This window comes from Eptesicus fuscus, chromosome 7 (genome assembly GCF_027574615.1).
Source record: "Eptesicus fuscus isolate TK198812 chromosome 7, DD_ASM_mEF_20220401, whole genome shotgun sequence".
Classification (NCBI taxonomy): domain Eukaryota; kingdom Metazoa; phylum Chordata; class Mammalia; order Chiroptera; family Vespertilionidae; genus Eptesicus; species Eptesicus fuscus.
This window is the reverse complement of record NC_072479.1, coordinates 53,426,606-53,440,178: the sequence shown is the minus strand read 5'-3', so window position 1 is coordinate 53,440,178 and position 13,573 is coordinate 53,426,606. Positions and strand designations below refer to the sequence as shown.

The 13,573-nt window shown below is 41.9% G+C and overlaps 2 protein-coding genes and 2 non-coding genes across 4 annotated transcripts in view; 3 read left to right on the top strand and 1 right to left on the bottom strand.

The window, feature by feature from the left end:
* Positions 1-5,529: 5,529 nt before the first annotated feature.
* LOC103292436 (60S ribosomal protein L34) lies at positions 5,530-5,973 on the top strand. Its single transcript, XM_054718412.1, has one exon. The coding sequence runs from the start codon at positions 5,586-5,588 to the stop codon at positions 5,937-5,939; it is 354 nt and encodes a 117-aa protein (XP_054574387.1). The 5' UTR covers positions 5,530-5,585; the 3' UTR covers positions 5,940-5,973.
* A 2,597-nt stretch (positions 5,974-8,570) lies between these two features.
* LOC129149927 (U6 spliceosomal RNA) lies at positions 8,571-8,673 on the top strand. The gene has a single exon (XR_008556712.1). It is a non-coding gene; the product is annotated as a U6 spliceosomal RNA (small nuclear RNA).
* Positions 8,674-10,426: 1,753 nt separating this feature from the next.
* LOC129149928 (U6 spliceosomal RNA) lies at positions 10,427-10,533 on the bottom strand. The gene has a single exon (XR_008556713.1). It is a non-coding gene; the product is annotated as a U6 spliceosomal RNA (small nuclear RNA).
* Positions 10,534-13,183: 2,650 nt separating this feature from the next.
* The window catches only part of RBMS2 (RNA binding motif single stranded interacting protein 2), a 50,329-nt gene continuing 49,939 nt past the window's right edge, over positions 13,184-13,573 (top strand). The window contains exon 1 of the mRNA XM_054718957.1: positions 13,184-13,480. The gene's annotated coding sequence lies outside the window, so the exon portion shown is untranslated. The remainder of the gene's footprint in view (positions 13,481-13,573) is intronic.

The following is a 13,573-nucleotide window of genomic DNA, read 5'->3' as shown; positions in this document are numbered from 1 at the left end:
ATGACATTTAGATTTATAATCTCTTTTGAGTTGATTTTTTTCAAAATGTGAGGGTTATGGTTTTTGTTTGGGGACATATGGATGGATGTCTGGTTGTTTCAGGACGCTTTCTTGAAAAGACTTATTTTTCCAATGAACTTCTTTTGTATCTTTGTCAAGAATCCATGAGCCATTTTAATACAGGTTTATTTCTGGACTTTGTATTCTCTTCCGTTGGTCTATGAGTGTCTCCTTTTGTCAATAGCACATGGTCATGATTACTGTAGCTTCTTGTGTTTTAAAAATCTGGTAGTGTGATTCCTACAACTTCATTCTTGCAAAATTATTTTGGCTTTCCTATCAGTTTTGCCTCCCTAGTAAATTTTAGAATCAGTTTGTCTATACAAAAGCCCTGCTGGGATTTTCACTGGAATTGAATTAAATCTATAGGATAAGTTTGGGGAGAGTTCATGTATTTATGATGGGGAATCTTCTAAACCATGAATATGACATGTCTCCATTTATTTCCTTTTTCTTTTCTTTCACCAGCATTATGTAGTTTCAGCATACAGATTCTTTACAAGTTTTATTGGATTTAGAGCTAAGTAATGATTTTCTTGGAACTATTGTAAATGGTGTTGTTTTCCTAACTTTGGTTTCTACTTGTTCATCGTTGGTATATGGACATACAGTTCATTTTTGTGTGTTGACGTTGTATCTTGTGATGCAATGAAAGCAGTACTTAGAGGGAGAGTGATAGCACTAGATGCTATGTTAAGGGGAAAATAGTCTCAAATCAGTGACCCCAGCTTCCACGTAAGAAAAAGCAGAGCAAATAAAAGTATAAGCAGAAGAGGAGAAATAACAAAGGTAGAGCAGAAATCAATGACATTGGAAATAAAAAGTAAAGAAAAAAATGTAACCCCAAACCTGCTCTTTGAGAAGCTCTAAATAATCCATACACCTGTCCAGACTGCACAGGATTAAAAGAAAGAAATGACCAATGCCGAGAATGAGAGAGGTAAAACCACTACAGGTTCTCCAAATATTATGAACACCTATGGCAATAATAAAATAATAAAATTTACCATATCAATACATGAGGAAAACAATGTGATTAATAAATGCTGAAGGTGTGTTTGACAATTCACTAATTTATGACAAAAGCGCTAAGCAAATCATAATTTAAAGGGAATTTCCTTGGTTTGATAAAGCACATTTAGGGGAAAAAAATCTCTACCAAACATGGTGAATGGATGCATTCCTCCCAACAAGTTTAATGCAAGGATGCCCACGGCCATTGCTTCTGAACATTTTATAGGAGGTTCTAGCCCGTACAGTAGAGCAAAAAGAAAAAAGCACCGTAAATGAAGAATTGCTTCTCAGCTTTTTTACTAAGATCACGTGTAAAACTATTTTCAGAGATGACTTGTCGAAAATCCGATAGTGTCTACCAAAGGATTAATAAGTGAGTTTAGCATGTTTGCAGGTTATAAGATAAATATACAAAAATTAATTGTATTTCTATATACTTACCTTGAACACTCAGAAATTGAAATTAAGAAACAGTGCAATTTATAATATCCAGAATTATCAAAACCTTAGGGATATATTTAATAAAAGGTGTGAAAGATCTGTACAGTAAAACCTATAAAATATTGCATCAACAGCAGGTTGAATAAAGTGGTTTATGAATTTTCAGAGAATTTCCTAGAGAAGTCCAAATAACCTAGAGGATTAGTGAGATGGGCAAGGAAATTGGTGAGCTGATCCTCACTGCAGGATCCTCTAGACTAGACTATTTATTCAGTTAACTGGGTTGGTTTATCATGTTGTGGGCAGCAAACTACCAGTTATTAACCCTTGGCCTCCAACTGGCTGGAAATAAGATGAGGCCTGTAGATGGCCGTCACTGAACCAGGGGCCTGCATTCTCATAGTTTCAGAATTGCTTTGTCCTGCTCATCTTTCTGTTGTTACGGCTGAAGGTCGGTGAGTTACATAGCCCGACTCGCTTCCACCTGCCTTCTTAGTGTTGTCAGTCAGTGATCTTTTTTTAAAAAGAAAAGAAGAAGAAATTGAACAGATGAAGGAACGAGGGTGAGGCATCAACTAGAGAACTGGATTGAGTCAGAAACTGAGATGCAAGCAGCTGAGCTAGATCTCAAGTGCCATCCACTTCCCTTCCATCTGATACGTCACCACTACCGGACACCCCGACTGGAAGTCCCACTTGGCTACGTTATCATTCACATCAGTGCCTGAGCTGGACCTAGTGGCCTCCAAACTGTGCACAACTGAGCAAGTTTCTTACTTTCGGAGAGTTAGTTGACTCACTTGTTAAAATGGGAAATCTAATAGCTTACTGATCTGTAACAATGATTAAGTGTGATAAGTTATGTTTGCATATTGTCTGACCATTGTTAGCAATAAAAATATCACTACTCTTTTAATTACCAGTATTTTTATTAGGTACAGAATGTCACCCAAAGGACCTGTATGCAGGATGACAATGGTATGTTTGCAGTAATTTCAATGACTTTATTTTAGTTTAGTTTTTGTTAAACCTCACCTGAGGATATTTTTTTCCATTGATTTTTTTTTTAGAGAGAGTGAAAGGGAAGAGGAGAAGGGGAAAGAGACAAAGAGAGAGAGAGAGAGAGAGAGAGAGAGAGAGAGAGAGAGAGAGAGAGACCTATGTGAGAGAAATACATTGATTGGTTGCTTCCCTTAGGCACCTGGACCAGGGCCTGGGATCAATCCTGCAACCCAGGTACATGTCCTTGACTGGGAATCTAACTGTTGATTCTCTAATGCCCAGGCCAACACTCTTACCACTGAGTAACACCAGCCAGGGCTCAATGCCATTATTTTACTGAAAATTATATCCCCCCCTCTCCCGCCAGTCCCTGGTAACCACCATTCTACTCTCTGTTTCTATTAATTTGACTGCTCTAGAACCTTGTGTAGAGGAATCATATATTATTGTCTTTCTGTGACTGGCTTACTTCACGTAGTGTACTGTCCTCCAAGTTCACCCATGTTGCAGCATGTGACAGGTGTCCTTGGCTTATAATGCTGAATACTAGCAACATCCCTCTACATGTATGAACCACACTGTGCTTATCCATTCACCGGTCCATGGACTCCTGGGCTGCTGACACCTCTTGGCTATTGTGAATTATGCTACTGTAAGATGGGTATGTTTGAGACACTGCATATATACTTAGAGGTGAATTTGGTCACATTGTAATTTTACGTGTAATATTTTCAGGGACTTCCAGACCCATTCTTCAGTGGCTGCACCAACTTATGTCCTCACCCAAAATGCACAGGTGTCTCTGTTCTCCACATCCTTGCCAACACTTGTAATTTTCCTTTTTTGTTAATTGTGTTTTATTATTATTTGGACAGTAGCCATGACAATGGGTGTGAAAAAACCATGTGATATTGACTTGAGATCTGAGACACAGATAGAAGGCACTGGGCAGACCATGTCGTTGTGTCACCTCACCCACTGGTTCTGCACCAGAGGTCCCGGGTAACAGGAAAACGCTCCTTGGTTTGGCCCATCCTGTCTCCCCAGCCACAAAGCTTCCCCGTCCCACTGGGCTCCACTGAGTGTTTTGGATAACACGGTTCCCGTGTGTCCTACAAGCCTTGTGGTCTATGTGTTGTGTTGTCTTCCTTCATGCTGTTCCCTCGGGTCCCTCCTCCTAACTTCTGTCATGTCCAAATTCTGTCTGTCCTGAGTGGCTCTCAAGTATGCTCCCTTGACACCAGACTGCTTCCTGCATGCCCCTGCGTGCCTCCTGCATGCCCCCCTACTGGGGACCGAGCACGAAACCCCGGCAAGTGCCCTAACTTGGATTCAAACCAGCGACCTCTTAGTTCAGGGGACGACACTTAACCAACTGAGCTATACCAGCCAGGGCCATTGGTTGCTTCTTATATGGGCCCTGACCAGAGATTGAACCTGAAACCTTGGCTTATAGGGATGACGCTCTAACAACTGAGCTACCCGGCCAGGGCTGAACAAATACACACACACACACACACACACACACACACACACACACACACACACTGAGTGGCCAGATTATTATGATCTCTGAACGCATAATAATCTGGCCACTCAGTGTGTGTGTGTGTGTGTGTGTGTGTGTGTGTGTGTGTGTGTGTGTATTAGAGGTCTGGTGCATGAATTCGTGCATGGGTGGGGTCCGGCCAGCCTGGCCAGGGGGAGGGGACATGGGCAGTTGGCCGGCCTGTCTGCTGGTCGAACTCCTGGTCAAGGGGACAATTTGCATATTAGCCTTTTATTATATAGGATATACACTGAGTGGCCAGATTATTATGCATTCAGAGATCATAATAATCTGGCCACTCAGTGTGTGTGTGTGTGTGTGTGTGTGTGTGTGTGTGTGTGTGTTTTTAAAATTGATTTTGAGAGAGAGAGAGAGAGAGAGAGAGAGAGAGAGAGAAAGGGAGAGGAAGAGAAAGAGAAAAACATCGATGTGAGAGAGCAACATTGATCAATTGCCTCCCGTATGGGCCCAACCAGGGATTGAACCCAAAACCTGGGTGTGTGCCCTGAATGGGAATCAAACCCATGACCCTTCAGTGCACCAGAGGACGTTCCAATCAACTGAGCCACATCAGCCAGGCTGAGCAAATTCTTTAAATTTTAAATTACTCAGGTGCTGTTAAATGCTAGGGATATGATGGTGTACAAAACTGGGCACAGTTTCTGTCCTCATCAAGCTTATGTTTCTGGTAAAACCTGCTAGTGACTAGTGACCTTATAAATAATGCATATTGATATTTTAGAAACTGTTTCTTTTTTAAAATATATTTTATTGATTTTTTTTTACAGAGAGGAAGGGAGAGGGATAGAGAGTTAGAAACATCAATGAGAGAGAAACATCGACCAGCTGCCTCTTGCACACCTCCCTACTGGGGATGTGCCCGCAACCAAGGTACATGCCCTTGACCGGAATCAAACCTGGGACCCTTCAGTCCGCAGGCCAACGCTCTATCCACTGAGCAAAACTGGTTAGGGCAACTGTTTCTTTTTTTAAAATATATTTTTATTGATTTCAGAGAGGAAGGGAGAGAGAGATAGAAACATCAATGCTGAAAGAGAAAATTTATTGACTGCCTCCTGCATGCCCAACACTGGGGATGGAGCCTGCCCTGACTGGAATTGAACCATGACTTCCTAGTTCATAGGTTGATGCTCAACCACTGAGCCACACCAGCCAGGCTCCATTGATTTTTAGAAAGAAGAGTGGACGGGAGGGAGAGGTGGGGGGGAGGGGAGAGAGAGAGAAACATCAATTGGTTGCCTTCCACACAGGCCCCGACCCTGGGCCAGGGATCAAACCTGCAACCCAGGTATGTGCCCTTGACTGGGAATTGAAGGGTTGTACACCTGAGATCCTCTGGTGCACGGGCTGATGCTCTACCCACTGAGCTCACCAGCCAGGGCTCTCTGGTAGGTTTTTTTTTTTAATCTGAAAACGAGAGAGGAGAGTCGGCTTGACCTTTGAACTCGCAAGCGCTTTCCTTTTCCTCTTCCGGGGACGGTGACTTCAGGTATTCACCATGGTCCAGCGTTTGACATACCGTCGGAGGCTGTCCTACAATACAGCCTCTAACAAAACCAGACTGTCCCGAACCCCTGGTAATAGAATTGTTTACCTTTACACCAAGAAGGTTGGGAAAGCACCAAAATCTGCATGTGGTGTGTGCCCAGGCCGACTTCGAGGAGTTCGTGCTGTGAGGCCTAAAGTTCTAATGAGGTTGTCTAAAACGAAAAAACACGTCAGCAGGGCCTATGGTGGATCCATGTGTGCTAAATGTGTCCGTGACAGGATCAAGCGTGCTTTCCTTATTGAGGAGCAGAAAATCGTTGTGAAAGTGTTGAAGGCACAAGCACAGAGTCAGAAAGCTAAATAAATTTAAAAATGAAGCTTTTTTGAGTAATAAAAAAAAAAAATGAGAGAGGAAAAAGAAAAGGAACTGTCCAATTAATAAATATTCTGACTAATTATTATCCCCACAGTCTCACGTTTTTTGCAGTGTTTAGATTTAATCATATGAAATTGCCAGTATTCGACTATTTGAAAAGATTCATAATTGACCTATTGAAACAACCATTACATATGGTTCAACCTAATTGTTGAATTTCTATTGGGATCATATGAATTATTTATGTTAGGGATAGCTGAAGCCAAGCAAAAGGAAACATACATTTGGGAAATACAATATAACCATATAATCAATGCAGTCTATTCTGGATATGCATAGAATCCAGTCTAGTATTTCTTACTACATTATGCTGATTTTCTGTTGTTTTTTTAAATATGATTTTTATTTAAAAAATATCTTTATTAATTTTAGAGGGAGAGGAAAGGAGAGGTATATATAGAGAGAAACATCAATGAGAAAGAGACATTGGCTGCCTCCTGAATGCCCCCACTGGGATCTAGCCTGCAACCTGGGCATGTGCCCTGACCCGGAATCAAACTGGGGACCTCTTGGTTCATGGGTCAATGTTCAACCACTGAGTCACACTCAGACTTAATATGTTTTAATTGATTTTAGAGAGGAAGGGAGAGGGGGAGAGAGAGAAACATCAATCAGCTACCTCCTGCACGCCCCCAACCAGGGATTGAGCCTGCAACCCAGGCATGTGTCATGACCCGGAATCAAACCCGTGCGCTTGTGGTGCATGAGATGGTGCTCAACCAACTGAACCACACAGGCCAGGGCTATGCTGGTTTTCTGGGCCAGTGATGCTGTATGATTTGGTTCCTGTGTTTCTTTAGTGTCTGGCAAAGGACAAGTCTACTTGAAAATTTTGTTAGGATATTCCCTGTAATTTTTGACCACAGTATTTGTTGCTATAGGAGAGGAGAACATACTATTATCTGGTATTTAGTGTGTGAGATAAATAATTCTCCAGAGTTGGCTGTCTTTTCCCTTGTTTTCCAGTGAGTTAAATCAAGGAGTTGAGGGGCCACACTTTCCCAGTTTCTAGTTTTAGACCAATTCTGTTATTCCATCCCACATCAGAAGGGGGCAGGGGTGGGCTATTCTTCGTTGTTCGATGCCACTCTGTAAATTGTCTTGCTTAAGGAAGGCGATATGTTAAATTAAAAAAAAAAATGGTTTTTTTACTTCTTCCTAAGGAATTATCTCTTTACCATGAAATAAATTCAACCTTTTGGTTTATTTCCATAACTTAGTCTTCTGGGCACACAAATTAGTCAGTGGGAGGAAAGATCATCCACAGAGAATGTTAGTAGCTGAAAAAAAAGTGTCCTTGGCCCTAATGTATCTTGTGCAGGTCTCTGAGCCACATTCAGAGCTTCAGTAGCAAACTGGCCCTGTCTCTGCTTTCGGACGCATGTACCACATCAGCCTGGCTGCAGCTGGATGTCTAGGGTCTAGCACGTATGCAGGTACTACGATCTTTTTAGTTCTCCACTCCGATGTAGAGGGACTAATGGCGGTATGCTAACATCTTTCAACATACAGATTAGGGTTGATCTAGCCACCTCCTTTACCTGAGACACTTCTTTAAAAGTGTTTGGGGTTTTTTCTGGATAAATCACGAACCAGTCTGTGACAAACCAGAGGTACAAATATCTCCAAGAAAAGTTTCAAATAACTCTTATTTTACTTTTTCATCTCAAAACAACTCTGAGGTTTTAGGCCCATGGGAACCAAGAATTCGAGAGGCATTGACTAAATCTAGAAAAATGTGGGCACTAGAATGGGCAAAGCAGATGGGGGCAAAGTAAACACACTAGAAGAAATAGGATTTCTCCTTCCTCGCATATACTTCCTGAATCTAACCACAGAACTCCATTGCCTTCTCTATCACTTCTACAAAATTCCATAATTAAAAAAAAAATACACTTATCAAAGCCCGACCCGTGTGACTTAGTGGTTAAGCGTCAACCTATTAACCAGGAGGTCATGGTTCCATGCCAGGTCAAGGAACATGCCCAAGCTTCAGGCTTGATCCCCAGTGTGGGGCGTGCAGGAGGCAGCCAAACAAAAATTCTCTCTCATCATTGATGTTTCTACCTTTCTCTCCATCTCTGAAATAAGTAAAAATATATTTTAAAAAATACACTTATCAGTGCTCGCTTCGGCAGCACATATACTAAAGGAGTTCATCACTACCAAACCAGTATTATATGAAATGCTGAAAGATATTCTTTAAGAAGAGGAAGAAGAAGAAAAAGGTAAAAATAAAAATTATGAACAACAAATACATATCTATCAACAAGTGAATCTAAAAATCAAGTGAATAAAAAATCTGATGAACAGAATAAACTGGTGAATATAATAGAATCAGGGACATAGAAAGGGAGTGGACTGACAATTCTCAGGGGAAAGGAGTGTGGGGGGTGCGGGAAGAAACTGGACAAAAATTGTACACCTATGGATGAGGAGAGTGGTGTGGGGGCTAAGGGCAGAGGGTGGGGTGGGAACCGGGTGGAAGGGAGCTATGGAGGGAAAAAAGAGGAACAATTATAATAATCTGAACAATAAAGATTTATTTTAAAAAAAAAAATATAATATATATATATATACTAAAATTGGAATAATACAGAGAAGATTAGCATGGCTGCTGCACAAGGATGACCCGCAAATCTGTGAAGCGTTCCATATTTTCAGACCCAGAGACACAGAAACATTGGACAGACTGTCAAGCCTCAGAGGGAAGGCAGGGGAGGTGGAGGGGGAAGGAAGAGTTCAACCAATGACCTCATATGCGTATATGCATAACCCAAGGACACAGACAGTGGGTGGTGAAGGCTTGGAGGGGGAAAGGGAGGGGAGAGGGCAAGGGGGGCGGGGAAGGGGCATATGTAATACTTTCAACAATAAAGATTTATTTAAAATAATAAAAAATAAATACACTTATCAGAATAAAGGATATAGTTTCAGTCTTGTTGGTGCTCTTTAACGTAATTTATTTTTATTGATTTCAGAGGAAGAGAGAGAAACATGTGCCCTGACTGGGAATTGAAACGTGACATCCTGGTTCATAGGTTGAAGCTCAACCACTGAGCCATGCTGGTCGGGCTAATTAACTTTTTTTAAAAAGGATTTTAAATTGATATTTAGAGAGAGAGATGAAGGGAGAGGGAGAAAAAGAGAGAAACATCAATGTACGAATGAAACATGGGTTGATCAGCTGCCTCCTGCACACCCCCCCCCCCTACTGGGGTTTGAGCCCAAAACCTGGGCATGTGCCCTTCACTGGCAACTTAGTGGTGCATGGGATGATGCCCAACCAACGGAGCCACTGACATAATTAACGTTTTCTTCTAATTCGTAATTAACTTTTGACATCGGTTCACAATCTGGGTCATTTTACTTATATGGCTGTCACCTTAGACCGTAAAAACCTAGAGTTTTGTATTAGCTCATGTAAAATAAAATTTATGTGGTACTGTCTACTTTTAGAGCAGAGAAATGGTGTTAAATCTTAGGATGCATGAAAATCCCACAATTTTCCTACATGCATTTCTATTTCTTAGAGTAATAGGACGCTAGAAAAATGGGAGTTGAGGTGTCTTGTATCTAGTATGCTTGGTGTTCTGTATTAATATGTTTTCTTTTTTTTCTAGAGAAAGAGATGGTTCATCAATTTCCGGGAGATTAAAAGTTATGAAAAGAATTTCTGAATAATTGGATTGTTTGGAAGGCAGAGAATGAAAAGAAATTGGATTGAGTGATTCCTGAAACTTATTCGGTATTTCCAGTTATAAAGTTTAGCCTACCTAGTTCTCATATAATTTTTTAAATTTAAATTCTTTATTGTTTAAAGTATTACATGAGTCTTCTTCCCCCCCCTCCCACCATTGACCTCTCCCCGACCACTCCCACCCCCCAGCACATACCCTCATCCCCCTACTGTCTGTGTCCATTGGTTATGCTCATATGCATGCATACAAGTCCTTTGGTTGATCTCTTACCCCCTCACCCCCCACCTTCCCTCATAGGTTGGAAAGTCTGTTCGATGCTTCTATGTCTCTGGTTCTATTTTTATTCATCAGTTTATGTTTTTCATTATATTCCACAGATGAGTGAGATCATGTGATATTTATCTTTCTCTGACTGGCTTATTTTGCTTAGCATACTGCTCTCCAGTTCCATCCATGCTGTTGCAAATGGTAAGAATTCCTTCTTTTTACAGCAGTGTAGTATTCCATTGTGTAGATGTACCACAGTTTTTTAGTCCACTTATCTCCTGATGGGCACGTAGGCTGTTTCCAAATCTTAGCTATTGTAAAGTGTGTTGCTATGAACATAGGGGTGCATATATTCTTTCTGATTGGTGTTTCTGGTTTCTTGGGATATATTCCTAGAAGTGGGATTACTGGGTCAAATGGGAGCTCCATTTTTAATTTTTTGAGGAAAAAAATATGGAAGGCTTTACAAATTTGTGTGTCATTCTTGCGTAGGGGCCATGCTAATCTTCTCTGTATCGGTCCAATTTTAGTATATGTGCTGCCTAAGTGAACACTCATGTAATCTTTTTTAAAAAAAATTTTTTTAATCCTCACCCAATGATATGTTTTTTATTGATTTCAGAGAGAAAAAGAGGGGGGGAGAGAGAGAGAGAGAGAGAGAGAGAGAGAGAGAGAGAGAGAGAGAGAGAGAGAGAGGGAAACATGATGTGAGAGAGAAACATCGATGGTTTGCCTCCCTTATGCGCCCTGACCTGGAATTGAACCAGCACCCTTTGGTGTATGGAGCTACACTCCAGCCAACTGAGCAACACTGGCCAGAGTCTTTTAAATAATGGTTGGACTTCGTCCTGTGCACCAAAACATCGCTGGTTCAATTCCCGGTCAAGGGCACATGTTTGGATTTTGGGCTCTATCCCCAGGACGGGGCATGCAGGAGGCAGCCGATTGATGTTAGGCTCTCACATCAATGTTTCTCTCTTTCCCTCTCCCTTCCTCTCTCTCTAAAAATCAATAAACCATTCCTAAACATTTTTTTATTGAATTTATTAGGGTGACATTGGTTAATAAAATTGTATAGGTTTCAGGTGTACGGTTATATAATACATCATCTGTATGTTATATTGTGTAGTCACCACTCCAATCAAGTCTCCTTCCATCACATTTATCCCCCTTTACCTGCTCCACCTCCCCCCTCCTTTCCCTCTAGTAATCACCATACAGCTGTGTCTATGAGTTTTTTTCTTTCTTTGCCTAATCCCTTCACCTTTTTCACTCAGCTCCCCAAGCCCCATCCCCTCTGACTTGTAAAACCTTTTGAATGTAACTAAGATACTAGTTTTTGGAAATGTTCACTTCAGATCACCAAATCTGGGTTATACATACCCAGAGGGATACACGCTGGGGACAGCAGAGGAATTAATCATAATGGAGCTAACATCTATTGAGTGTTTACCAAGTGCCAGGCACATTTGTTGTTTGTTTGTTTATTTAATCTTTTGTTAATCCTCACCCGAGAATATTTTTCCCATTGATTTTTAAAAAAATTTCTTTATTGATTAAGGTGTCACATATTTGTCCTCATCCCCCCATTCCCATCCCCCACCCCTCCCCACAGATGCCCCCACCCCCCTGTTGTCCTTAACCATTGGTTAGGCTTGTATGCATGCACACAAGTCCTTTGGTTGATCTCTCCCCCCTACCCCACCCTCCCTACCCTCCCTCTGAGGCCCGACAGTCCAATCGATGCCTCCTTGTTTCTGGGTCTGTTCTTGTTCATCAGTCTATGTTGTTCATCATTTCCCCTAGATGAGTGAAATCATATGTTACTAGAAATATACTTATAAGAACCGAATGTGAGACGAGCAATAATAGTTATGCTGACAGGCAAATGAATCAGTCTGTAGTAAGTTTCTTTCTGGACCAACAGTTCTTTTGAGACCCAATTTCAATGTCCACCAGTTCCTTATGTGTACATGTCTGCACTGACTTTTCAGCTCTGGATGGTGGGCAAATGGTGGTAATGCAGGTCCGACTCCCTCTGGTTTGGTCTCGCCCGGACGCAGGGGCGCAGCTTCACCCGGACTCAGGGGCGCGCGGCCTCACCCGGACCTGGGACCCAGCCTCACCCGGACCCGGGATCCAGCCTCACCCGGACCCAGGGGCGCACGGCCTCACCCGGACCCCACTGATTTTTAGAGAGAGTGGAAGGGAGGGGCAGAGACAGAGAGAGAGAGAGAGAGAGAGAAAAAGAGAGAGAGAAAGAGAGACATTGGTTGGCTGCATCCTGCACACAGTTCCCTGTTGGGCTGGGGATGGAGCCTGCAGCCCAGGCATGTGCCCTTGACCAGAATGGAACCTGGGACCCTTCAGTCCATGGGCCGAGGCTCTGTCCACTGAGCCAAACCAGCCAGGAGAACCAGGCACCTTTATATGTATTGCCTTACTTCATTTCATTGCAATTTTAGGAATTAGATACCATTTATTTACTTCGTTTTACAGATAAAAAAACGCAAGGTTCAGACATGTGAAATAATTCTCCCAGCGTCACTCGGCTTGTGAGTAACAGGACTAAACCAGAACTTAGATTTTTATTCCAAACACTACTAATGTGGGCATTATCTCTATTTTGCAAATGAGTAAATTAGAGATGTTAACTAACTTGGCGTAAAGTCACATAAATGGTGACTAAACAGGGGAGTCAGGATTTGAACTCATGCCTGCTTCTCTCTAAAACTCCTGGTTTTAACTATTTTCAGTTCTAAGATACCATTAAGCATTAAAGAATGCAATAAGAGAACATGATGCATTGAGAATATTAGAATTTTTTAAAAATCATATTAGGTTGACTGCCATTATAAATCAGGCCTTAAAGTTTAAGGTTTTTGTACTATATCTTAGGCTACAGAAGAAAACATTAACTAAGGGCCTAACTATATACCAGGATAACTTGGTATATAATGAATGAGGATCTCGGAGAGTAGAAAAGGGGCTTTAAAAAGAGGTGTCACTGAGCGATGCCTCTATTAACTTATTTACTGCAGTGGCTGCTGTGCTCCCAGTCTCCGCTGCATTTCCCACACTGAGGCCGTCCCCACCCTTCCGGTGTCCCCGGAGCCGAGCAGGCCCTTCCTGTCCCGTTGGAAATGAAAGTTAGAGATCGGGGGGTGCTATGTGTGTATTTACTCTGCAGAATGTTAGTACTGTCTGTCCTGTTATCACAGCAAAAAAAGTGACAGGAAAACCGAGATTGGGACTTCGTTTAAGGGAGGGTTTGGGCTGCATGGTTGTTGTGGCAAAGCAGACAGGGTGAATTTATGTCCTAGGAGAATTCCATGATGGCAGCAAGGTGGCCTGGAGAAGGGATTTGAAGGCCTTCATTCCACATCCCTGCTCCACTTGGACTGGTGGGAGTTCCTGGGTAGCATTCTTGCATCTTTGGTTTTCTACAGGTGTCTTCTCTTGTGAAGGACCGTCTACTGGACGTCCCTTTGAAACTTAGAGGTGAGTGTTGCTGCAGCTGTGTTAGGTTCTTGACTGTAAATGTGTGTTCTTCCTTTCTAAGAACTTTATAATTTTATTCTTGGTGAAGCATAT

What these genes read in the sequence shown, in the direction of transcription:
- LOC103292436 (XM_054718412.1), top strand. Translation starts at nt 5,586, where the DNA reads ATGGTCCAGCGTTTGACATACCGTCGGAGGCTGTCCTACAATACAGCC.